Here is a 27,710-nt window from a genome sequence, read left to right as displayed (position 1 = left end):
TTTGAAAACCAGTTTCATGACTGGATAGGCTACGGTGTGAAAGTTCTGTTTGTTTCTCCTTGATGAAACCCCCCGCCCCTTGGTTCACTCTACTTCCCTGTAAGCTAACCACCCTCCCCTCCTCCCTTCGATCACCACTTGCAGAGGCAATTAAGTCATTGTTGCTTCACATTCATGCATTCTTTATTAATTCATCACATAAATAGGAGGATAACTACGAAGGTAGCCCAGGAGGGGTGGTGGAGGAGGGAAGGACAAGGCCACACAGCACTTTAAAAGTTTAAAACTTTAAAACTTATTGAATGCCAGCCTTCTGTTGCTTGGGCAATCCTCTGGGATGGAGTGGCTGGGTGGCTGGAGGCCCCCCACCGCGTTCTTGGGCGTCTGGGTGAAGAGGCTATGGAACTTGGGGAGGAGGACGGTTGGTTACACAGGGGCTGTAGCAGCGGTCTGTGCTCCAGCTGCCTTTCCTGCAGCTCAACCATATGCTGGAGCATATTAGTTTGATCCTCCAGCAGCCTCAGTATTGAATCCTGCCTCCTCTCATCACGCTGCCACTACCTTTCAGCTTCAGCCCTCTCTTCATCCCACCATCTCTCCTCCCGGTCATTTTGTGCTTTCCTGCACTCTGACATTGTCTGCCTCAATGCATTCGTCTGTGCTCTGTCAGTGTGGGAGGACAGCATGAGCTCAGAGAACATTTAATCGCGAGTGCGTTTTTTTCGCCTTCTAATCTTCGCTAGCCTCTGGGAAGGAGAAGATCCTGTGATCCTTGAAACACATGCAGCTGGTGGAGAAAAAAAAAGGGACAGTGGTATTTAAAAAGACACATTTTATAGAACAATGGCTACACTCTTTCACGGTAAACCTTGCTGTTAACATTACATACATAGCACATGTGCTTTCGTTACAAGGTCGCATTTTGCCTCCCCACACTGCGTGGCTAGCCCCTCATCCCTCCCCTCTCCCCGTGGCTAACAGTGGGGAACATTTCTGTTCAGCTACAGGAAAACAGCCCAGCAGGAACGTGCACCTCTGACTGTCCCCTGAAGAAAAGCACCCTATTTCAACCAGGTGACCATGAATGATATCACTCTCCTGAGGATAACACAGAGAGACAAAGAAAGGATGTTGTTTGAACGCCAGCAAACACACACTGCCATGCTTTGTTCTACAATGATTCCCGAGTACGTGCTACTGGCCTGGGGTGGTAAAGTGTCCTACCGTGGTGGATGGAATAAGGCTGCCCTCCCCAGAAACCTTTTGCAAAGGCTTTGGGAGTACATCCAGGAGAGCCACAAATGCCAGGGCAAATTAATCATTAAACATGCTTGTTTTGTTTTTTTTGTATAGTATTTTAAAAGGTACACTCACCAGACGTCCCTTCTCCGCCTGGCGGATCTGGGAGGCAGCCTTGGGTGGGTTCAGGGAGTAGTGGCTCCAGGTCCAGGGTGAGAAACAGTTCCTGGCTGTCAGGAAAACCAGCTTCTCCGCTTGCTTGCTGTGAGCTATCTACAACTTCACCATCATCATCATCTTCCTCGTCCCCAAAACCTGCTTCTGTGTTGCCTCCATCTCCATTGAAGGAGTCAAACAACACGGCTGGGGTAGTGGTGGCTGAACCCCCTAAAATGGCATGCAGCTCATCATAGAAGTGGCATGTTTGGGGCTCTGACCCGGAGCGGCCGTTTGCCTCTCTGGTTTTCTGGTAGGCTTGCCTCAGCTCCTTAAGTTTCACGTGGCACTGCTTCGGGTCCCTGTTATAGCCTCTGTCCTTCATGCCCTGGGAGATTTTGACAATGTTTTGGCATTTCGAAAACTGGAACGTAGTTCTGATAGCACGGATTTCTCTCCCCATACAGTGATCAGATCCCGTACAGTCCATGCTGGAGCTCTTTTGCGATTCTGGGACTCCATCATGGTCACCTCTGCTGATGAGCTCTGCATGGTCACCTCTGCTGATGAGCTCTCCACTCACCTGCAGCTTGCCATGCTGGCCAAATACGAAATTGAAATTCAAAAGTTCGTGGGCCTTTTCCTGTCTACCTGGCCAGTGCATCTGAGTTGAGAGTGCTGTCCAGAGCGGTCACAATGAGCACTCTGGGATAGCTCCCGGAGGCCAATACCGTTGAATTGTGTCCACAGTACCCCAAATTCGACCCGGCAAGGCCGATTTCAGTGCTAATCCCCTTGTCCAGGTGGAGTAAGGAAATCGATTTTAAGAGCCCTTTAAGTCGAAAAAAAGGGCTTCGTCGTGTGGACGGGTGCAGGGTTAAATCGATTTAATGCTGCTAAATTCGACCTCAACTCCTAGTGTAGACCAAGGCTTATTTTTTCAGTGACGGTGGTAAGAGTGGTAAATAGCAGAAATCAACTCCTAGCAATACATTTGGCTAGAGGAGTGTTTTGTGTTGGGAAGTTCACTAGTTTGCGTGCACTTGGTCAATTGTTTCGAGTTATTTTTATTTGCTTGTTTTTGCTATAATAGCTTTACATGCCTTTTACCTAAAGCAAATGCACACAATTTTGTACAAAACACACATCTATATTATGTGGATGCTCCAAGTCCCCCAGGCCCTATGGCTGCTGACGTTCATACATTTAGCAGCCTTCTCACACATTCCTGCTGCCTAGCTAGCTCTCACACAGCCAACTGGGCAGCGGAAGTAGTCTGTAATTGTTGCTGCTAACCACAAGGGACAGTGTGGCACCTTTGCCTCTTGTGTCCCTATTCCTACTGCTGGATCGGACCAGGGGAGGTGTAGCCATAAAGAGGAGGTGATGGCAGCCAGAGCAGCAAACACAGGGAAGTGGAAGCGAGAGAAGGTGAAGGGCCCAGAGTTGGCCTTAGGGTCCTCCAGCATGCACCCACCTATCCAGCCCTGCCACTGCTGCCAAGTTTTGTGCAGCTCCATGTCCTATCCCCACCTTTGGTTTGAGCATGGTGCATTGACCACAAGTAGAAATTTGTAGTTTATATATAAATTATTTGTGAATTAGTTCATTAAATAATCTGCATACAATGTCACATAGTGAAATGAAAAGTGTTTCTTACATCATTACTTCTCCTGTGCGTCATACAAGATTTACTGTGCCTTGATAAAACATAGGTGCCATTAAAGTCAAAAAGCCAGCACATGATATATCATGAATTTAGAGTTTTAAAAAACTCCAAGATTTTGGTTCAGAACCTGGAGCACATGAGAGTTACTGCTAAAGAAGCACGAACCAATACATGCGCAACAATGGAGACTGAATGTAGACTCTGACACCTACCCAAAGGAAAATGGGAAAGTTGTCTAGGGAAATGCCCAACCAGGAAATGTTTGATTTTTTTTTTAGCGGTCTAAAAGAGGAATGAGCAAAGAGGTGGGAGTCAGGAACTCCTGAATACTACTCCTGTCACTGCCACTAACTTATGACAGTATATGGCCTTGGACAAGTCAATTCACCAGACCAGGTATACGAATCTAGATAGACACAAGCAGCAGCAATTGGCACCAAGCTTTTCTTAGGATGGAGGCCTTATTAATCAGAGCCTCAGACCTTCACATTTTACCTCTCTGTGAAATGGGTATGATCAAATTTCTCTGAGAAATGTTTTTCCATATTCCAAAGTAGGTTATGCACCCCGATGCCAGAAAGATTCAGGAACATCCAGAAAGCAGTAGAGAGCACCCTTCCTTGGCACCAAATGTTTGGAGCCAAGATTATGTAAGGGCTGTGCAGTTCCAACTGCTTTAGTTTCTTCCTTTCTACAGTTAGAAAGGTTGCTGCAGATATAAAAATCTTGGCTCCATTCCCAGAGAGCTGTACTGGGGTTCTCCCAAGTTTCTATCATATGCTTTTTTCTTGTAGTTTGGTTAATTGAGGGTTTTAATTTATTAGACTTCTAGTTAAAGTTTTGTTTTCTCGTTTGGCTTAGTTTGACCGCACGCTTGGCACCAGGAGCATCATGGCTAAGTTGTCTCTTAAAGAACCAGAGAACAAGGCCCTGTTCTCAGAACTGATGTGTGTTGTCTCAGGAAGGCTCACTACCTGACTGGTGTTCAGTACCCCAAGTATTTTACACCTCAGGCCCACAGTCAGCACCAGGTTGGACATTAGGAAAAACTTCCTGTCAGGGTGGTTAAGCACTGGAATAAATTGCCTAGGGAGGTTGTGGAATCTCCATCACTGGAAATTTTTAAGAGCAGGTTAGACAAACACCTTTCAGGGATGGTCTAGATAATACTTAATCCTGCCTTGTGTGCTGGGGACTGGACTCAAAGACCTCTCGATGTCCCTTCTAGTTCTACAGTTCTAAGCTTGCCTTATGATAGTGGCCTTACAAACCAGAAGTTCCTAAGAGAGTTAGAGTGCAATTTCCACTACATTACTGTCAGAGTTTCAGGATAGATGCACCTGTAATCCCCCTTCATGGTCCCTTCAGGGCACCTACTTAAAGGCTTCTGGCTCCCAGCTGTCCCCTCTCTTGGGTGGAGACTTGCGTAAATCTCCCTCCTGACTGAAGTTTTAAAGGCTGCGCAGCTCCCTGCCTTATAATGTGATATTCTCAGCAAGCCAGGCTGCTTGAAGAGGCCAGCATTTGCGCTTTGCTTTCTCTTCAAAGGCTATGAACAACATAAATGCCAGCAATTATAAGTTACCATGCAGCTCTTTATAAGTAAGCATATTTATTCTAAAGGTGAAAGCATTACCAAGAAAACATATTAAAAACAATAAAAGAACCTACATGAATTCTAAAAAGCTTATCAGAGGTCACCTTGACTCCAACCCAGGGTTCTGGTAGGGGTCAGTCTTTCAAAACCTACAACTGGGTTCTCCTCACGATTAGAAGTTCATAACTGCCTTAGATTCAGAACTAGAACTCAGGGTGGGCAGTTCAGCCATTTCTCTATATGGCTTGGGCCTTTGATTTCCAATCTCCAGGATCAGGTAATCAGCAGACAAAAACACTCTCCGCAGGGCATAGTTTCGGAAGGCTGGATTTTTGCATAACTAGAGGTGAGGAATTTGCATTAACCTCTCCCTGGTGTTCCCCAGGAAATCCACTTCACACTTATTGTCCAAAATGTCCATTCTTGTCTGGCACATTTTCAATATAGGCCTTTGAACTACCATGCCTCACATCACATCTTCCGCCAGGAGAGATTACATACAGTCCCAGCCCACAATAATACATAAGCTATTCATTTAGTACAATGGACCCAAAAGATACTTAAACTTAATTCAATAAGGTCTCTCAAGAATGTGGCAGAACACAGCCATATCTGTCACAACCCCATCAATTCTCCTTTTTCACCTCTAGCCAGCATTTTTGACTCCTCCTCTGGTTGTGAGGAGGAAGAGGTGGTGGGTGACTTGCATCATTCTTTTCCGGAAGATCAGGAGTGATAACCATGTCCACACACTACATCTGTATTACCACAAGATTATGAACAGCTTCAGGAGCTGTTGAAATGTATAGAAGATTCCTTGGAGACAGAGACCATTACAGTCCATAAAAATACATCACTTCTTGGCATCTTGAAGGCTAAAGGTAATGGAAAGTTACTCTTCTGATTAATGCAGGGTTACTAGACCCAGCCCAGGACTTCTGGTTCATGCCAGCATCGAAGAAGGCTGATTGCTTACACCAGCTGTCTCAATGAAATCTAATAGACTACATCAAACACTTCAACAAGGATTCCTGTATTTCTTCAGCTATCCTATTCTTGGATCTTTGGTAGTCTCAGCTGCTAGGGAAAAGATGAAGGACTTTGGAAAAAGGCATGAAGAAGGTTGAATTTGGAGGGAGGAAAGTATATTCCTCTGGGACTCCAGGGATGTCTCCTGTTAAGAAGCTGAAATGGTTCTATACCAGTTTCATACTTGGGAACGGACGCTTTCACTGCTGGACCTTTTGCCTGAGGAGCAACAGAAGTCAGTGAAGGACTGTTTCAGAGGGACTAATGACTAAATGTGATGCCTAAGAACTTTCTCCTTGTGCTATACGATGCTTCTAACATATCTGTTAGAACAAGGGCATCAGGCATCACATTTAGTCATTATTCGCAGATGAAGTCTTTGCCCTCACTAAGGCATAGAGGTCTTTCCTGTACATTGACCCTCAAAGTCTACAAAAAGTATACATATCATCCCTAAATGTTTTCATTCTATGAAAATTCAAGTTCAAAGTCCTTCTGACATGTAGGGTAATGTAGTTTAATTTTCCCTGGGTAAGGAGGAGGTTTCAGGAAGAATTCCAAGAGACAGTCAGTTTCAGGTAGGTATAAAGTTTGGAAGAGGATTCAGAACAAGTATGACCCTGTGGAATACACTGAAGGGAGAATCAGCCATTAATGTCTGCTGCTCATTCGCTCTTCTTGTACATGCGAATTAAAGCCTGACAAAGATGTTGCCACTGACCATGGGGCTCTCAAAGTTGCCATCCAAGAACAACTGAGGATCTTAGTGGAAAAGTACCAGGAGCAATCTCTTGGGGAGCCTTTTTTTCCCTTAAGTGTGCAGCCAAAGACTGACTGAGTAACTCCACTCAAGCTGAACTCTTATACAACAGGAGAAATGAAGGATTTAATTGTTCTAGAACAGTTTTTTTAAATAGTGTGCCTGGAAGGGTGCAGACTTGGGTGTGTTGGCACCAGTCATTTTTATAACAGACAATGTAAGGAAGTGCTCATGAATATTGTAAAATATACAAAGCTCTTTAGTCTGGTTGAACAGAGGAATTATTATTTCCTAGGCTGGCCTACAGGTCTAATGGCCGCTTTACACATTGCAGTGTGGAATCCGAGTTTGGGATTTTAGCTTAGCCTTTTGCTGTGGGAGCATGATGATCAAAGCCCCTAGAAGGGATTCAGCTCACATTTATCTCTTGCAACCCACCCTCATTAATGTAAAGGGAGATACAGGCAGGCTTCAATGGAAACCATGCACAGCCCACCTACTCCAGAGAATCCTAGCAATGCAGGATATTTGGGATGTACTATACCAAAAAGGGGAGAAATGAAGTCTCCCGGGGAACCCCAGAGGAGAGAAAATAATTTTCTAACAATGATTCTAACACAAGGGAAGTTCCAAAATATTTCAAACTCCAAGATTTTAGGTTTGTTAAGAAAAAATTTACATTTAAATTTTTGCAAGTTAAAAATTAAATTAAAAAAAAGTGAACTGGCCTAATAACATGATCCTGTTTCCAGATTTAGGGTCCCTGTAGCCCTGGGTATGGAGAACTTTGGACCACACAGGGGAGAGAGAGAGTGGGAAAGAACTGCTCCCACCACCTAATCTAGACGCAATAATAACAATTTACAGAGTGAAGGAGTACTTGTGGCACCTTAGAGACTAACCAATTTATTTGAGCATGAGCTTTCGTGAGCTACAGCTCACTTCATCGGATGCATACCGTGGAAACTGCAGCAGACTTTATATACACACAGAGAATATGAAACACTCTCTGTGTGTATATAAAGTCTGCTGCAGTTTCCACGGTATGCATCCGATGAAGTGAGCTGTAGCTCACGAAAGCTCATGCTCAAATAAATTGGTTAGTCTCTAAGGTGCCACAAGTACTCCTTTTCTTTTTGCAAATACAGACTAACACGGCTGTTACTCTGAAACCTGTCAATTTACAGAGTGACGCTGATGTAGGTCTGAGTGTGGGGTGTTCTCCCACCCACTCAGAAAACAGAAGAGCTGAACAATAGTGGCTCTCAGAAGAAAAAGGGCCAAAGGGTTATCAAGGGAAGAATAGTAGCATCATAATGAAAAGGCAAAAATCTCAGTACATTGTCTGGGCTTGTTTTCAGGTGGGGACCAGACAAGGCAAAGCAGAAAGCTTGCTCAGATATCTGTCATAAATAGTGATCTGTATATTCTGAAAAACATCACATTGGGGGTTTTGGATAGCACTAACCAGGCAGTAAGTAGATAATCTGTATCAAAGGAAGGATTTCCAATATCAAAAAAACTATGCTATACAGAATGAAAATAAGAGATGTAGTACTAATTGAATACGCTTCTGGAAAAAAAGAGTTGGATGCCAGTATTTGTATCCTCCTCTCTTCAAGCCAGACACCAAAAGAAAAACGTTAATAAGGATCTAAAGAGACTCCAGATGACTCCAGAAATTCTCAAAAAAACCCATAAGTTTCCACTGTGAAAGATTCCCAAGAAGTGTGTTAAAAACCTAATTATACTTGTAGGAACAATTACAGTTCTGTACTGCAAGGGGAGCTGTTGGTACATAATACTAGGATTGTGCATTAGCTCATCCACCAGCTTCTGTAACATCCACTTCCAGCTATAAGGAGTCATGTTTCAACACCTCCGATTCCCTGATGCTGACAAGCTAAACAACTTGTTTTGTCTCTGGGAGCTCTTCTCTGGTGATTAACTGCTTATAGTGAATACTAATTATATGAAAGTACAGTACTATAGAAATACTGTTTCCTCTACCTGCAGCATCACCATTCTCTTGCACAGAGAAGGTATACTGTTAATTCAACTAAAACCAACAAGATGACATTTTTCAGCACCACAAATAAATTAATCAGCCTCTTACTATGTTATTTCGAGACAGCAAAAGTTACTGACTAGCAAGAGTTTCTTTATCCTTCTGCCTGCAAAACAAGTTTAATGACAGATTATTGCACATTTGTAAATGCTTGTAACAGTCCTAGGAATAAATTTGCAACATGAAGCGTGTGAGAATTTGTGATCTGTTGGTGGTTATGGAGATTGAGCTGTATCCCCAATTCCCCAATTTGAACATTTACCCCAAATTATCAGTTCTTAGAAATTGCACCTCGGACTAAAATCTTTTCACCAGTGAGTCTGAGAATTTGTTTTCAATTTTAAATCTAAAGTGCTTGTTAAAATGCTAACATTGCAAAATTAGAAGCAATTAAACAATATAAGGCCATGAGTGATTAAATCTATCAAACAGAGTCAAAGCAGCTTAAGCGACTATTTAACTAAAAAGAAAAATATCACAGGCAACATTCAGATGTCTTCATCAGGATAAAATTAGGAGATCATCCAAAACACAAAATCTGCTCATGCTGCCATGCAGGAGACCAAGTTTAGAAATGACCTCAAGATTCCACCTCCTCAGCCCCAAGTGCATTGTCTTTGGGAAGAGAGGAGCACAGACAGTGCTGCAGTATGATCACTCTATGCTTCTTGATTAAATAAGCATGACTAACAGTGGCTTTGAAGGGAGACAGTGTGTTCTACTTTCCTGACAGGAGAGAGACTGAAATCACAGTGGCAGTAGTCACTGGGCAATGGGTGACAAGATGTATAGATTAGGGAGAAAATAAACTATTTTATTGATTTCAGTCATTTTACGCAATGTTTTAAAACTGTTACTTCCAGTGCAAACTGATTTTATGTTGGTTTTATGTTGAAAAGATTTGATATCTTTTAAAAACTGTTTACATTAGAAAGAAAGACAACATACTGACTGTTTTAAATGTAAATTTTGACCTAATCATTGTGGATCAAATTCACCTCTGAAATAAGCAGGCGCAACTCAGCTGAAGTCACTGCAGTAGAGCCTACTTATTCCATGGCTGAATTTGATGCTGTAGCTTTAAGTTCTTTGTATTCATTTAAAGAAATCAAAAAAGAAAAATGGCCAGCAGGTTTCGTCAACCATGGGCATGATGCCAGGAGTCTAAAGATCAGACTCCTCCAGGCTGAGATGATATCATCTACTCCAAGGTCCTAGGGCTGACAGTGTCTGGAATATCAGAAAATTTACTAGTGAACACCCCACATCATATTTTTTATGTTAAACATGATTATTATACTGACAAAGAGTACAAAATCTGTTTCAAAGATTCCACTTCATCCCTGCATTTTTTTTCTTTTACTATGTGTTTAATATATAACAAGTCTTACCTAAAAAGCATGCCCTAAAGTAAAGCACTGGTACTTGGTAGCTGCTGGAATACAAGACATGATACTCATAACGAATCACTTCTGATGTTGCACAGATTCCAGCTACTTGAGAATCATCCAGGGCTTCCTAAAACAACAAACATTAACACAGTACTTCAGTAAATTGTAGGCTTACCCATGAGGAGAAAATAAGGATTACCATTATAATAGTTAATTTAATAAATATAAGGAGCAGACATGAGAGGGATGTTGTGAAGGCCAAGACTATAACAGGGTTCAAAAATTCATAGATAAATTCATGGAGGGTAGGTCCATCAATGGCTATTAGCGAGGACGGACAGGGATGGTGTCCCTAGTCCAGGGGTCTCAAACACGCGGCCTGCGGGCCGAGTTATTTCCTGCGGCTCGCCATAGGAGCCAAGCTCCCCTCTGACCACAAGGAATAGTTACAGGTGTTTATATTTTATTAAACCCCTCTTCACATGACACTTTTTAAAAAGTTAATACATTGACTTTTAATAGCATACTATTACTCTTCATTTTTTTCATTTTTGACTATACTTTTGCATCATTGTATGAAAAGGTTCAAGTGATGCGGCCCTTGGGCTAATGTACTAGTCCTCATGTGGCCCTTGTGGTGATTTGAGTTTGAGATCCCTGCCCTAGCCTCTGTTTGTTTGCCAGAAGCTGGGAATGGGTGACGGGGATGGAACACTTGATGATTACCTGTTTTGTTCGTTCCCTCTGGGGCACCTGACATTGGCAACTGTCGGAAAACAAAAACAATGAGGAGTCCTTGTGGCACCTTAGAGACTAACAAATTTATTTGGGCATAAGCTTTCGTGGGCTAGAACCCACTTCATCAGACGCATGGAGTGGAAAATACAGGAGCAGGTATAAATACATGAAAAGATGTGAATTGCCTTACCAAGTGTGAGGTTAGTTTAACAAGACAATTCAATTGACAACAAGATACCAAGGGAGGAAAAATAACTTTTGAAGTGGTAACGATCCATTGTCTACAGCCAAGCTCTAAGCTACAACCGCATTTGCTCCGATCCCTCAGACAGAGACAAACACCTACAGGATCTCTATCAAGCGTTCTTACAACAACAATACCCACCTGCTGAAGTGAAAAAACAGATTGACAGAGCCAGAAGGGTACCCAGAAGTCACCTACAACAAGACAGGCTCAACAAAGAAAGTAACAGAATGCCACTAGCCGTCACCTACAGCCCCCAACTAAAACCTCTCCAGTGCATCATCAAGGATCTACAACCTACCCTGAAGGATGATCCCTCACTCTCACAGACCTTGGGGGACAGGCCAGTCCTCGCTTACAGACAGCCCCCCAACCTGAAGCAAATACTCACCAGAAACTACACAACACACAACAAAAACACCAACCCAGGAACCAAACCCTGCAACAAACCCCGGTGCCAACTCTGTCCACATATCTATTCAAGGGACACCATCATAGGACCTAACCACTACCTATCTAACCAATGTGATATATGCCATCATGTGCCAGCAATGCCTCTCTGCCATGTACATTGGCCAAACCGGAGAGTCTCTACGCAAAAGAATAAATGGACACAAATCTGACATCAGGAATCATAACATTCAAAAACCAGTAGGAGAACACTTCAATCTCTCCCTGGTCACTCAATAAATAAAAGTGGCAATTCTTCAACAAAAAAACTTCAAAAACAGACTCCAATGTGAAACTGCAAAACTGGAATTAATTTGCAAACTGGACACCATCAGATTAGGCCTGAATAAAGACTGGGAGTGGTTGGGTCATTATAAAACCTAAATCTAATTTCCCCAGTACTAATTCCCCCCTATTGTTACTCTTGTCAACTGTCTGAAATGGGCCACTCTCATTACCACTTCAAAAGTTATTTTTCCTCCCTTGGTATGCTGCTGTCAATTGAATTGTCTCGTTAGACTAACCTCACACTTGGTAAGGCAATTCACATCTTTTCATGTATTTATACCGGCTCCTGTATTTTCCACTCCATGCATGAAGTGGGTTCTAGCCCACGAAAGCTTATGCCCAAATAAATTTGTTAGTCTATAAGGTGCCACAAGAACTCCTTATTGTTTTTGCTGATACAGACTAACATGGCTACCACTCTGAAACCTGTCGGAAAACAGGATACTGGGCTAGAAGGACCTTTGGTCTGATCCAGTATGGCTGTTCTTATGTTCTTCTTTTCCAAAGGATAATTCATTGTATGCTATAAATTCTAAGTTACATTTTTAATAAGAGCTATTTTGCAAGAGGTTGTGTTGGTTAATAACACTTCTGAAGTTGAGACAATTTTCTTCCCCTCCTCTTACTATATGGTGCTAAATTCAACTTCAACTATAGATTGGGCTCCACCTCTTCTATTTGTTTATAAGCAGAAACATTCCGATACATTCCCAGGAGCTCCCAATTACCAGCTTACTTTTTGTATCTTCTTTTACCAACGTATGAACATAAGACATAATTTTCAAAAGGTGCTGAGCACCCATAGTTCTTATTGACTTTACAACCAATTGCGAAAGCTTATCACTCTGAAATTTAGGCCATTAACTTTTTAACCCTACTAAATAAGCTAATTAGATATACTGGAACAAATTTTCCAAGAATGCACATGCACTTGCACTTGTTGAGCCTTCAAAACCCTGAATTTGCATACACAAACCAACTGTATGCCCCAAAGGGTAGGTATAGATGCACAAATATGGGCTTTGTGGGTGCACTAGTACCAACTAACTGTGAATATTTAGTTCTTTGCCCAAGCATAATGCCAAAGACTGAAAGGGAACAATGAAGAAACAGCATTCTGTAACCCTCAAGTTGTTACAACATGTAAGACAGTTAACGCTATTTTGTATTTTTTCTTAGATCCTTAACTCACCTTAATGCTTCCTCTGCCATGACTCAATCCATGAGGGAGATGCAAGAACTGACAAACTATAAGGGTAACCATAGAGAACATACTATGACTTTTTGGAAAGCCTATGTAAGTTGATTGCATCCAAATAGTATTTTAGACCATCAGGTGTTGCTGATAAACAAGTGTACAAACCTGTGACTAGAGGTCCCAGATTCTGGATAGCCACATACCACTGTATTTGGAAATAATGATAACACAATTTTAAACATTAAATTAAGGTATTTAGACAATCACACCAGCTCAAAGAACAACTGAATTATAATGGCCAATTGCAGAAAGCTTGATCTTAGTTTACTAAAAAACAGATACCTAAAGCACTGAGACTGAACATTAAAGGGAACTCTCTCTGTGGACCCAGCTTTTAAAATCTTAGGCAATGAGATATTAAAGACCATATGCCAGAAGGGACAACATTGATTACTGTTTTTGACTTCACCAACCAGATACAGATCTGTATGCTTTACCCAGTTCACATACAATAGCAATCCCACTGATCAGATATGATATTGGGAGTCAATACTATGTAAAAGATCTTTTGTCTAGTAAACTGATAATTCTTTAAACTGGATATATCTTCTGGGACAGTGCTTTGGTGAAGAGCATAAATGGGAAAAGTGAAGAAGAGAAGGGAGGGTAGTGTCAGAAATTAAAAACAGCAACTAGGGATCAGCCCAAATCCCCTCAAATTTTGAGGACCTTTGGATTCAAATCTGAACCCAGACCCAAACTATATGACTTAAGACAATCTCTTCTTGAAGAAAAACTTAAAATGATTCTTTGTGAAGATATTAATATTGAGTAGGTTTTTATATTATGGGTTTATGTACTATTTTGGCCATTAGACGATCTTGCTCTGAAACAGGACTGGATAATTTGACATATAGTGAAGTACTTGCTAAGTCACTTTCTTTTGTTGTCTGTGCAGTACTGTACCAATGATAGTTCCAGTGCTGATACAAGTTTTTAAATATTATTCTTCCACCAAAACAGTCCAGTACATGCATGTACACTCTCATGCGTGTGTATATGGAAAAACAACTAACAACATTTTAGTCATTAACATTATATTGATTTCTAATTTGGAATTATTTTTAAACTAGAATAAAAAAAAGTCACCCTCTCTTTCACCCAAAAGCAAATGGAGAAATAAGTAACATCTTTACCAAAGAGCTACCTTCCTCAATGTGAATTCAGCAGAACAGGCCTCATGAACGTCCTGCTATCTTGGAAGTGGTGGGTTAAGATATGAGCAGTCTGTTGCTAAAAAATTCTGCTTTTTGGGATTACAGGGAGTTCAGGGTTTGAGCAACCTCTGCAGAAAAACCTTAATTTTCTGGAGATGAACTGGATTAGGGAATAGAACAGTGAAGGAGTCAGAAGCTCTGATGACCCTGTTCCTCAAGAGGGAGGAGATGGACTATAAAAAATCTCCCTTGAGGACTTCTGGTGTTACTGGAGGGAAATTAGATTACAATATGCCTCTCTAAAGATCCTACTTCTCAAGAGACAAGAGCTATTTCATCCATCAGTGGCATCCCCAGAAGAATCGGTACACCTCTGGAGAGGGTTAAGAATAGGGAAGAGCACATTGTGCAAGCAGTCTTCTCCTGAAAAGCCTGGTGTTTTAGGGAGCTGGAGGTTGACCATTTCCATTCATGTTTTAGGGAGCTGGAGATTCACCATTTTCATTTTGTATTAACCTGTTTTTTGCTTTTAAATGATAGTTTAGGCTGTGTCTGAAACAGGGAATTCAAAAGAATGCAAAGCTTAAGGAAGCTTTGGAAGACAAAAATTCTCCCTCCTCTCTCATGTAACAAGCTGGAATTTGGTCTAGTATACGAAGCTTCTGTTATTCAAAATATGATTTTTGATCATTCAGATCTCTTTGCATGCTGTATATATTGTGACAAGTGGAAGCACTGTTGTAGTCTGTATAGATGCACGGACACTTGACTCCTTCTTAGAGCTATTTCTAATCCCTTTTAATTTTGGTAAACAGCAGTGGCAGGACTTGTTACATAAAAAGATACAGTACCAACATGTAATCCTGTACTTTATAGTCTCTGTAAGGATGATGCATAGAATTTAACATGGTAAAGTAAATTTTGGCGCCTACAACCACTGAGAGTGTCTCTTTAGCTGGTGAGTTGAGCTTTTGTTAAAGTCATGTTCTAGAATAAAATGAACTGGGTCTCTTTAAGATGATCTTTGGAGCATTTAAGACCCTTTTTGTGACTGAATAAAACTCACAAAGACTAAGAGAAAATTCCTGTCTCCCAACAGAAGGTAAGTCTGAGGGGTTTTTAAACAAATGGCCATAGCTTTTTGCATAATCGCTAACAGAGCCATAAATAATAGAAGGTATAACTAATACATAAAAATAAAATCCAGTTATTTTCACATAAGCCATGTGATAGCTTATTTATAGGTTGTTTTTTTAATTTTTAATTTGTTCCTTTCCTCGCTATATATACTGCTGTCCTGCACCCTTTGAGCTGTTAACAGTACTTTATGTACTACAGTATTATGACCGCTACGACGCAACATAAATAATTTACTCTTGAGCACTGATAGGTCGTAACGTGTACAGTACCATTGCTCCAAAAATATTCCTGGAAATATAAATATAAAGAGGGTGAGTTAGCTCTGTTGTTGAATTGATGGATTTTGTTTAGATACTCACTATGGCAAAAAGATTTATCTGCACAGTGGATAGAATGAGAATTTTATTAAAGTGTTATTAAATAGGGATTTCTGGCTAAATTGTAATTCCTAGAAAAATTACACAGCCACTTGATTTCTCAGTTCTTTTTTCTCCATAAGAATTTGCTTGCATGGCTGCTGCACTGCAAAGGAAAACTGAATCCAGGACTGACTGACTGTTTCCTAAACAAATTGGGAAGTTGTCATCAGGAAGCATCTGTTACTTTATTACTCTCACGAAAAAGCATTCTTGTACTATCATAACGGACTATTGAGCAGATGCTTTAAAGCACTATACCCACAGCAATGTATGTATAATAAAAAAGATAAGCAGCTACAGCCTAATTAATGATATTGGTTCCTTTATAAATGCATTCTTAGTAATTTTAATTGATCAAAAGTTGTCTTTGACATTTAGTTCTCTCTTCTACCCAATATATATGTTCAGTTCCTTTTAAATTATAAAATATTTATATCAATAGATAAGAATTGATGTTGCACATCATTCCAAAGGCAAAATAACACATTTCTACTCTAACAAAAGATACTATTTTATCCCTTTGTGAGGCAGAAGACAAGTTAAAGATCCTGGGGGGTGAAGAATTAACTTGTTTTTGACAGTATTTAATAAGAACTGTATCCATGAAAGGAAAGGCAGGTCATGTTGGGAGGATAGGCCTCAATGGGATGGGTAGGGTACAGAAGTTGATAGCATGAACTGGGAGGGAGACAAGAGTTACACGATCAAAAGGGATCTGTCTTCCCCTCTCCCACACACAAACACAAAAAGAGTGTGAGCCTGCAATCCTTGTCCCACCAATATTCCCTTTGAAATGCAGGATCAGGACATTTTTGGGAGGAGAAAGGGGAGAAAGTGCAGTGATTCCACCAAGAGCAGGCACATTTCTCCTTGTGATGAAATTACGGTTGCCTATCCTCCTAATTCCCAGGTTTATCATCTCCCACTAGTGCCATGACCCCCATGCCCTCCTGCTGTAGGTTAGCCACTTGGGAGGAAGCAGGGGAAAATGTGACACATACAGAGTTACTGGTATTGTTAGTTTGGTCATGAAACGAAAGATGAGATGCTTCCAGTACCAGTAACATAGGTTTTTTCAGTTGCTCGTAATATGTTTGCTCTTGATATCTTACTGTTTTATGCTCTAACTCTGAAAACAAATGAATAATGTTTGTGCTTCTTAATGGTTCTCCAACTCCGTGGTTCTCGTTTTTTCAAGTTTAGTATAGTGAAATAGAAATGCTCTCATGGAGCAACTCCCCACCCAGCCTCCCAACTCCATGCTTTCCCTTTGATAAGTACAGTGCTTGGTCTCACAAACATGTACAACTAACATTCAGACAGTATTAATCGGATAAGATTAAATACACTTTAACATGAAAGGTGCAGTTGCTTAGATAGATTGTATCAGGGATCTTGATTTCTTCCCCCTGCATGTTTTTTACATTTACTAGTACTGAGTCTCCCCTTGTTGACTGTAATCCCATCTGTTCTATCTCCCCAGCTCACTTTGCAGTTTGGTTTTGCCCCTCTGTATGTTTACTGCTCTATGCAGAATCTGAAGGCTAACCCATCACAGACACCAAATTTCTGGGCCTGATTCTCCCCTCACTTATTGTGGTGTAAATCAAGAGTAAAACTGGGGTGGGGGGGAAATCAATGGAGTAACACTGTGCACAACAGTAGTGAGATCAGAATCCAACCACGTGATAGCAGCCTCCCCAAAACCCCAACAAACATTTATGGCCTGAAAGATACACCAGATGACATCAGGAGAGAGTGTGACTCCTGACATCTGATCAGGAGTTCTTTCCAGGCTGGATGATACCATGAAAGCTAGACAAACTGAATGATCTGTGCAGTTTGCAGAGCACAAATCTGAATTTCAGTTGTTGTTTAAGAAGTGACAAGGGGACCATCAAACTGAAGGTCGTTCACCACAATAATGAATAGTGAGAAAAAGACCAAGACTTCCCAGGGCCTCCAGCACACACCCAGGGTAAGTTATTTTTATTTTAACACAGTAACAGGACTTCAGCTTTAGAAATTCCATGACAGCCACACACAAGAAGATAGGCCCAGGTTCTTCAGAGGACTGCACATCTGCATGAGGTTACTGTCCCCAACCTCTATTAAATATGTCTATTATAATACCCAGTGGCCCTAATCAGACTTGGGGCTCCCTTTATGCCAGGTGCCACACAAACACACACACAAATGTTGTCACTACCCCGAAGAACTTACAATCTAAGATGAATGATGTACAAATGTGATTACCACATACATCCATTTTTACATACATATATACATTGCAAATGTTCTTTATTGGAAATAGATAAAGGAAATGTCAACTATCCCCATATGCTTTCCAACATAGCCATCATTAATTGAATGATTTCTTATAAGCTTTGTGGCAGAGGTTGGTGATGTGAAGAGATCTGAAGGAGGAAAGTATAGTGGTTTTATGGATTACATTCATTGAGCAGATCCATTCTCTGAAAGCGTTTGGGTGGCTATGGATCACCACTTCTATTTCTGTACCAAGCTTATGTATCTTCAAAATCTGTTGGCCTGCTGCAGACCTGGTTAAACATTTATAAGATGCTACTATACCCCTAACTGTTACTTAACATGAGCAAAAAATTGCCCCTTAAAAACAGTTTCTTAAGCATTGTCACTAACTGCTAAGTTCTCAGAATGATCACAGCTAGAAATGGATGAGCCCTTTTGAACTCAACAGTTTCCTTGGAAAGTTACGAAGTTGCCACAATTCAAATGTGAACTAATGTAGACATCCAGTGGATACCTGTGGTCATATAGATTCTTCATAGTTCAGCTCCCAAAGGAACATCCTTTTATTGCCTGTCAGTACTCTTGCTATACGCTTGTAAAAGAATCTAGTCATTATAAAAATGATTCACTTCCCTAGAAAAAGATAAATGGGAAAATAGAGAATGCACCTTTTTTTCCCCCATTCACAGCACACCAATAGGCAAAATCCAAGCATTCCACCCCCAAAAAATGCCATACATAAAGTTATAATAGTTTCTCATGTATTAACAATCATTTCTAATGGTTGGAAATTAGATTTGTCTTTTGATTGCTCTAAAACTGTTATCACAAGTGAAAAGCAGAATCTATTCAAGTGAAAGAAGCAACAGACCATGAAAATTTGCTCTACATCTAAACGAAGAGATTTCTTTCCAAATCTCTTTATTCTTTTTGTACTGTTATATTGAGGCAGAATTACAAATGTCTAGAATTTGTTGGATTTTTTTTTCAAAAGCTGAAATAAAACTTTTCTTTAAAAAATATACAAAATTCCACTTAGTGCCTTAGATATATGAACTTTACCATTTTAGGAATACAATGAGAATATTGTATTTAATATTTTGGAATGTTAGTAATTTTTCATTTTTTTTATAAATGGTACATACAAAACACGATAATCATCAGCAATATGAAAGCATCATCCAAAGATTTAACAACATATCAGGACAAGTTGCAGATCTAGAGATAAAGATTCAGCACGGTTATTCAAGGTTCATAAAAACATACCAAATATATAACATACACTGTAGTTATAACCGCAGTTAGTTCCAGTGATGATTTAATTAAAATAAAAATAAAACAGCACAAGAGTATGTGTTAAATTCTGACTTACTGATTTTCTCTCATGAACAAACAAACATAAACCAGGTAATACACACTGACATATGCAATATTTTTCAGAAATGTCAGCAATTTACTGAAAATGGAAGCAAGTGGGAGGAAAAAAGAGTAGTTAATTACACTGCAGGAACCGTGGTTCTTTGAGATGTTGTAGTCAGTGTGGATCGTATTCTAGGTGCATATGCGCCTCATGTGTTCAACCTCAAAATCTTTTTTGAACACAGCATGCATCAGGGCTCTGTATGTGTCCTCATATTCATATAAAAGGCAGTGACCCTGACCCGCCCACAGTTCCCTCACAATTTAAAGCCTGTGTTAGCTGAGGATTTTGAAAGAATGGATGGAGGATGAGTTGTGGATCCACACTGACTACATCACAAAGAACCATAATTACTGTAGGGTAAGCAATTGTTGTTTCTTCTGCAAGTATGTGTCAGTATGGATCCCAGTGCAGAAGACTGGCAGGTAGTATCCTCTTCAGGATGGTGGTCATGAGGTGTATCACCAGCATCAGTTCAACAGAGTATGCAGTACAACTCTCCCAAACTTTGCATCTGATCTAGCAGCCAAGCCCAGTACACAATGCTTGACAAACATCAAGAGGCTGCTCCCCATAGCAAACTTGCAGATTTTGGACACTGACATTTGGCACCATGCTGAGGATGCTACTGGAGCTCTGGTGGGAAAGAACATCAGCCAGTGGCAGCACAGTGTCATCCATTTTGAAAGTATTTAGGATTAAATGGCTTGATGTTTGTAGAGACCAGTTACAAATAGATGTAAGGACTATCTGAAAGATTTGGTCCTCTCAATATGGTATTGAAGAGCTCTGAATATGTCCAAAGTGTACAGCTTCTTCTTCCCTTGCATAGAATATGGCTTTGGGAAAAACTCAGGTAAGTGGATTGATTCAAATGGAATTGCAAAACCACCTTGGGAAGGAATTTTCCATGAGATTGCAGTACCACTTAATCTCTATGAAACAAGGTATACAGAGGGTCTGCCATGATTACCTGGACCTTGCTGACTCTTCTGGTTGAAGTGAGGGTGACCAAAAATACCATTTTGAGAGTAAGATGGTAGATGGAGAACCCAATCAGGACCCATAAGTCTGTGAAAGATGACACTGAGGGGTCCTCTGCTGACTCAGGGTCTCTAAACAGTGGGTAAATATACATAAGACTCTGAGGAAATTTGGATACCATTGGATAACAGAAGATCAAAAGTGAGTATTGGTGGATAATATCCAATATGCAGATGGATCTTAATCAAACTGAATGAGAGCCCAGAATGCATTAAGTGTAGCACGCAGTCCAGAATCTTTGGTATCAGGGTCTTCACTGGGTCTAGACCGTGTTGGGCTACCCAGATCAAGAACCTGTGCAATTTAGGAAGAGCAAGTTTTCCTCATGGACAGTTTACAGAACCTTTTCATGGCACACAGCAAGCCAACATCCAGGCCATCAACTGCAGCAACCTTGGGTTTGGATGGAATACTTGACCATGATCATTCAACAGCTCTGGGAAGTTGATCAATGGTTGCATGGACATCTGCAGCAAGTCCACCATCCAGAACTCTTTTGGCCAGTAGGAAGCTGTGAGACTGAGTCCCCCTGATCTCCTCTGTCTTTGGCAATCATACTGGGAATCATGAGGAAGGCGTAAAGATGGCCCTGATTTTACTGTAGAAGGCATCTGGCAAAGATTCTGGGCTCATCATTGGGTATGAAATCACTGCATTCAGTAATGACCAGAGAGTGAGGGATCTGTCTTGAGATAACTAAGCCCTTGCAGTGGTGGAATCTATCCTGTTATGAACTCTTATCATCTGTGAAGGGCTGAGAGACTGTTTCTTGTAGTTCACCAGGAAGCCCAACCAAGAGAACACAGAAAGTGAAGCAGCGGCCTGATGTGATTTGCCTCCTGTCAGCCAGTCATCAAGATACAGGTAGATGTGGATGCCCTTCTTCCTCACGTGCACCTCCACCACAGTGAGGCATTTCAAAAAGACTCAGTGCCTTGGAAAATTCAAAAGGCAGCACTTTGTACTGACAGTGACTTGTGCCCAATGTGCATCTCAGATACTTCCATATCACCATCGTCCTGGCCCACAAGAAGTACATGTCCTGTCAGTTGAGAGCCACAAACCAGTCCTGACATTGGAGGTATGGAATAATAGAGGCAAACACTACCATTCTGAATCTGAGATGATGTATGTATTTGTTTTGTCTCCTCAGATCTAGGAAAAGACAAAGACCTCTTTCTTCAGAGTGAGGAAATATTGGGATTAGAAACCTCTTCTGACCCTGTACTCTTGTGGTACTCTTCTATGGTTCCTAGACAAAGTATTTAGGTTACTTCTGTTTTCATGAGAAGGGTCCATGAAGAGGGCAGTGAAGTGAATTAAATGGTGCAGCCAGAGGCAGCAATGTCCAAGACCCATTTGTCAGCTGTAATGTCCACCCAGACCAAATGGAAGGGAGTGAGGTGGTTTCCAAAGGTCAACTCTGTGGTGGTTTTAGCATGGCTCTCAACCATCTTGTTAAACCTTACTGCTTCTGGCAGGGAGGTTGGTGCACAACAGAGGAAGAGGAGAATGGATGCCTCCACAAATAGCAGAGTTGCCTTCTGGGTGAATACTCAGGCCAGCAACTGTGGGGAAAAGATGGTATTCTCTGTCTCAGAGGTGACTGGTACTTGAAGGGCTTGCATTACTAGTGCTGCAGTATAAATGCCCAAGGATCTGAGTGTCTATCTGGAATGAGGGCAGGAAGGAATGGCAGATTGTGCAAGGGGCAACAACATGGGCAGTAAAGGCACCACTGGTGTTTGTCGCTCACAGAGGAGGAGTGTGGACATGAAGCACAGGTGTGAGGTTTTTTTAAGCTGACTTGTCAGGACATAATCCTCAGGCTGGGAGATCTCACTAACAGAGGAAGAAGTCCAAAAGGAAACCTATTTACATAGAACACAAAAACTACAAAAAACAAGAAAAAAATTACTATCTACAGAGATATACACAAGAAAGAATGGACAAGGCTAAGAACAGGGAGGAACAGGAGTTCCTACCCAGGGCATGTAGCAGTAAGAGAGAACTGGGGTAGCACTGACCCGCATGGCCTCTTATAGTCTCTGCTGCGCACACAAAAGCTACTCACAATGCATCTGCGGGTCAACAGACGCTGCTACAGAACTGTTCTGGCCCCAGCACATGGCACACATGCACACCCATATTTGGAATCCATATAGGGACCATCAGTCGAAGAACAAGAATTATTATCCTTGCATTGAGAATCTCAGCAGCGAACCAATTCTGGTCCCACTGAATTCAATGGGAAAATTCACACTGAAATCAGAGGGAGTAGGATTGGCCCTTAGACTCCTTTCATTTTATGCAGAAAAATGCAGATCCTCTTTAACTTCTCAGGCAAAAAGCTATGTTAAGATGGAGTTAAGACTGAGAGTATGTATCAGTAACTTAAGGGGGAAAAGCATCACAGAGTTGATGTAAATTACAAATCCAGGAAATTCGGAGTTAAAGAAATTGATGCTAAGAGGAGGAGAGGCAGGTAGAGCCCAGTCCTAATATCTTTGAGCTATAAAGAGTCCCTCTGCACTCTTCTGTCAGCGCTCCCACAACATGCAGTGGAGCACAGGCAGCACTGATATGAGATGCCTTTCAAGTATTGATGTCCAACCTAGTACGCAGCCTTGGAATCTTTAAGGAACAGTGAGAGTTGGGCCAAACTACCAGTGAGACCAACAGTCTTTCATACCCTTGACTCATTACAATCAACAAAATTGTTGCACGCTAATTCTCTGTAGAGGAAGAGTGGTGATTGGTTGAGTTACTTCTCATGTCACAGTGGCCCCATTTACGAGTTAGCTGTGCTGTTGATCTGAGCTTGTTGGTAGCCTATATAATCACAGCAATTAGAAGAAAAAAAACCTTAACACTTTGTAATTAAGCTAATCTAATTTATTCAAATACAGCCTATGCGTAAGATTTCAATTAATTCTAACTATATGGAAAGTTTGAAATGTGTGTGTTAATCCCTTATTTAGATCATTTGGGACAAACAAGGGACCAAAACAGATGCTCAGTTTCTTAAAGGACTCCATTGTAATTATTTTAACTAATAAACTAAATATTTACTTATAAATTCTCAGAAAATTCATTCTGTACTCATTGGGTAAGTGCTCTAAGTGTAGGGGGGATATATTGTACTTTTCACAGATCATAGAAATGTAGGATTGGAAGAATCCAGTCAAGTCCAGTCCCTTGTGCTGAGGCAGGACAAAGTAAACCTAAATCATCTCTGATAGATATTTGTCCAACCTGTTGTTAAAAAAATTAAGTTGATTTGGCATTATTTATTCTTGGCAAATCCATGGTGGTTATTCCTTATAACCCTATTATTCTCTAAGTGCTTAATTGTTTAATTATTTGTTTTAGTATTCTTCCAAGTATGAAAGTTAGGCTGAACGGTCTATAATTCTCTGGTTCCTCTTCATACCCTATTTTAAAGATAGGTATTATGTTTGCCATTCTTCAGTCCTCTTGGATCTCACTCGTCCTCTGAGTTCTCAAAGCTAAGTGTTAACAGTTTTGAGATTGCTTCAGCTAGTTCCTTAAATACTCTAAGGTGATTTTCAACAGGCCCCACCAACTTCAATATATCTAACTTATTAAACTATTCTTTAATCTGTTCTTTCCTTGTTTTGGCTTGGTTCCTTCCTCCTCGCTGTTGTTATTAATTGTGTTGAGTATCTGGACACCATTAACCTTTTACTGAAGACTGAAGCAAAACAGGCATTAAACACCTCAGCGTTCTTGATGTCCTCAGTTATTAGCTCTCCTTCCCCACTAAGTAGAGGACCTAGACTTTCCTTTGTCTTTCTCCTGTTCCTAATGTATTTAAAGAACCTCTTCTTTTTGTCTTTTATGTTCCTTGCTAAGTGTAACATATTTTGTGCCTTAGCCTTTCAGATTTTCTCCCTACATCTTTGTACCTTTGTTTGTATTCTTTTGTACTCCTCCTTAGCGATCTGTCCATGTTTCCACTTTTTGTAGGATTCCTTTTTAATTTTTCAGGTCATTAAAAGAGTTTCCTATCTTTCCTTCATATTGGGATAGTTTTCAGTTGTGCCTTTCGTATTGTCTCTTTGAGAAACTGCCAGCTCTCCTGAACTCCTTTATCCCTTAGATTTTTTGCCCCAGGGACTTTACCTACCAGTTCTCTGAGTCCGTTAAAGTCTGTTTTTTTGAAGTGTATTGTTCTTATTCTGTTACTCTCATTCCTTCCTTTCCTTGAAATAAGGAAATCCATTTCAGGATCACTTTAATCCAAATTGCCTTCATCCTTCAGATTCACAACTAATTCCTTCTTGTTGGACAGAATCAAGTCTAAAATGGCTGTCCCTCTGGTTATTTCCCCACATTCTTAAATGAGAAGTTGTCCTCAATATATTACAAGAACTTACTGGACATTTTGTGTTTTTCCTTTTTAACTTCTTCAACAGATGTCTGGGTAGTTAAAGTCTCCCATTACTACCAGTATATTTCTGTTATTTGTTCAGGAAATGTCCCATCCACCTCCTCTTCCATACCAAGATGTTACCCCTATTTTTTTTTCCATTTTACGCAGAGACTTTCAACTGGTCTGCCCTTGCCACCTTCTGGACTTCAGAACAATCGTCACGCATAACAAACCAGTTGAATTCCTGCTTTAAGTCCAAACAGAACTCAACCTTAACTATGGAGTCATAGCAAGTGTCTCCAACACATGTATATATGTGTTCTTTTGTAAGCCATAAACACAATTAGCAAAGCACAATATAAAAATAAATATTTTGGGCGGACAATATATGATAGCCATCTTCCTTGATAGACTGCAATTTATTAGTAAACTCCATTCTGTGATTTTTCACATTATCTTTGCAAAACCAGAAATACAGTACTTGAACTAGCTGGTACTATCTCCTATGAATTTAATTTATTTTTGTCCTTAAAGATGAATGGAAAACTTAAAAAAAAAAAAAATTCAACTGTTCCAGATACCAAATTTCTAAATATATAAAAATATAGCTGAAAAACATTCCCTCTTTTATTTTCTTTCTAAGACCCGAATGCTATTTCCCTTGGAAGTCAACAGCAATATTCCTATTCATTTTGTATGGAACTAGATTGGGTCCTGTTACTAGAGTTCAAGTTTTGCTGGCCCTGCACAAGTTATTGCATTACTAACATCCAATGCAATACATCTCTCCTTACCCTGTGTTAGGTCAACTGTTGCAGGAAAAAAATACAGATCCCTGGAATATCTATATAGGGATGTAAAGACAAAATGTATAACTAGAAAAGGTTCAGTTACAACATAAACTGTATGCATATTTACTTTGTCAACCTAACACAATTACACCCTGAAACTTGCTGTGCTCCAAAGATTAGGATTTGCTTTTCACTGACTCAAGGTCAAGCAAACACTGCATTTAGATTTTGAACAATATTCCAGGTCACAATGAATCATTAAAATTCTCCCTCTTGAGGAGAATTTTTTTCATATGACAAGAAAAACCTTCCTAATTCCCTTTCAGGTTAAGTAGTCAAACAAGAGTATGTGACTGAACAGTGCTCTAATGGTGGACAGCACTGCCTAAATTAAATGACATTGAAACAACAATGGCCTATCAGTACCATCACAGAGGAAGGATACAAGAAAGTATATGCAAGAAGTGGGGATACCAGGAAAAAGGTACAACTAGGGGAAATTATTATGTAGAGTAGTGTTGCCATGGATATTTTACACAGACATGCAAAATCAAAATAGTCTGTGAATCATTAACTACATGAATTCATCTTAGTAACATGACACTCTTTTGCAAGTTGAAGTAATTGCTCAGTGGTAGGCCTTGAAAGTTTATTCGGTGTATGAGTGCAGTCATCTTAATAGCATACACATATCCAAAAGCTCTCTTTAAGTCTTGTAACCCAAGAAATAATTGAAAAACAGTTAGAAAACTGAAAACTTCACAATGAAAAAATCACAAATGTCTAGATCAGGGGTTCTCAAACTGGGGGTCAGGACCCCTCAGGGGGTCACAAGGTTATTACATGGGGGGTCACAATCTGTCAGCCTCCACTCCAAACCCTGCTTTGCCTCCAGCGTTTACAATGGTGTTAAATATATAAAAAAGTGTTTTTAATTTATATGGGGGGGTCACACTCAGAGGCTTGCTATGTGAAATGGGTCACCAGTACAAAAGTTTGAGAACCACTGGTCTAGATGGAGTTGAATTTTCAATAATCAAAGAATATTAAAAATCTGAAATCTGAGAAAATTAAAAAAGCTAAAATAAAGTATAATTGACTCTTCAGCTGTAACCTAGTTAAATACGTTAGCTGCTCCTCTCCTCGCTCTGTAGTAGCAATTAATTAATTAACCTTATTCTAGGACAGGGGTTCTCAAACTGGGGGTCCCTCAGGGGGTCACGAGCTGTCAGCCCCCACCCCAAACCTCGCATTGCCTCCAGTGTTTATAATGGTGTTTATATATATATAAAATGTGTTTTTAATTTATAAGGGGGGTTTAATTTATAAGTGTTCTTGACAGTGATCTCTGACTATTGCTCATAGTCTTCAGTGAGCACTAAGACTTGTTATGTGGCTTTTAAGGCCCCTACAACATTAGAGGAAATGCAAAAAGTATTAAAGTTCTTGAAAGTGTTCCGTACGTGAAAAATGTAATGTCTCTAAAGGTACTGGAGAAAGAATGCAGTCGTAGCAGCAACTGCTACACCCTCCCATCACTGCCAGCCCTCACCACTAGCCATGACCCCTTGGTAACACTAACCTTGCCATACAACCATGTTCAAAGGGTGGAATCTGTAACATACTAAGTGCTCCCAAGTTCCTTTGACTTTAGTGGAAGTTGATGTGTTCAGGACCTCATAAAATTGAAACCAAAGAGAAAAATCAGCAAAATTTTGGCTAGTAATGGGATAGGCATATGCAGAGGATTTGATTTGCAAAGAGAGATGCTGAATGCAGGTTAAGTTGAACAACTGGAACTTTACCGAACCCTGTAGACTACTCTGTCCATACAGCTGAGTTGCTTCCAGCCTAAGTCCCTGCATTCCTGGTTCCCTTGGTATCTCCTTTCTAACAATCCCTCAAAGAAACATAGCCCCTTTGAGTCCAGTTCCACTGATCATGATACACAGAGGAAGCCATAATCTAGACCTAAACATGTTTGGTTACACTTTGTCTCCTATAACTTCCTTCAAAAGCTAATTTGTGGCTTTGGGAATTAATGTAGCCACTCCTAGGTTACTTAAGGACTCTCAGGGACTACTTTATGTACTCCTTTCTTTTTTCAACTAACTGGAATCATATCTAAAAGGATGAAGTATTTAATTGGTTAAACTGTTCTTGTTTTTCTAAAATGAGATATTCT

General features: G+C 40.5%; 2 protein-coding genes across 5 annotated transcripts in view; both read right to left on the bottom strand.

Moving 5' to 3' along the window:
• ATG10 (autophagy related 10) overlaps positions 1 to 27,710 on the bottom strand; it is a 143,577-nt gene that overhangs the window by 40,334 nt on the left and 75,533 nt on the right. For 3 of the 4 annotated variants that reach the window (XM_073344398.1, XM_073344400.1, XM_073344397.1), the window contains exons 4-6: positions 12,993 to 13,032; positions 12,822 to 12,877; positions 9,910 to 10,036 (exon numbers count right to left, since the gene is read on the bottom strand). In XM_073344398.1, the coding sequence (XP_073200499.1) occupies positions 9,910 to 10,036; positions 12,822 to 12,877; positions 12,993 to 13,032 (223 nt within the window). The remainder of the gene's footprint in view (positions 1 to 9,909; positions 10,037 to 12,821; positions 12,878 to 12,992; positions 13,033 to 27,710) is intronic. The other variant, XM_073344399.1, reaches the window with a different exon arrangement.
• On the bottom strand, positions 669 to 6,937 carry LOC140911413 (zinc finger and SCAN domain-containing protein 32-like). Its single transcript, XM_073344401.1, has 2 exons — positions 1,375 to 6,937; positions 669 to 787 (listed from the first exon to the last, which is right to left on the bottom strand). The coding sequence occupies exons 1-2, from the start codon at positions 2,057 to 2,059 to the stop codon at positions 702 to 704; spliced, it is 771 nt and encodes a 256-aa protein (XP_073200502.1). The 5' UTR covers positions 2,060 to 6,937; the 3' UTR covers positions 669 to 701.

The sequence above is a fragment of the Lepidochelys kempii genome, chromosome 5 (assembly GCF_965140265.1).
Source record: "Lepidochelys kempii isolate rLepKem1 chromosome 5, rLepKem1.hap2, whole genome shotgun sequence".
Lineage (NCBI taxonomy): Eukaryota > Metazoa > Chordata > Testudines > Cheloniidae > Lepidochelys > Lepidochelys kempii.
The sequence above is the reverse complement of the archived record's forward strand: the minus strand, read 5'-3'. Positions and strand labels throughout refer to the sequence as shown.

Coding starts and splice junctions, on each gene's coding strand:
- LOC140911413 (XM_073344401.1), bottom strand. CDS start 2,059: ATGCACTGGCCAGGTAGACAGGAAAAGGCCCACGAACTTTTGAATTTC. Junction 788..1,374: donor AGGCGGAGAAGGGACGTCTG/GTGAGTGTACCT, acceptor TTTCTCCACCAG/CTGCATGTGTTTCAAGGATC.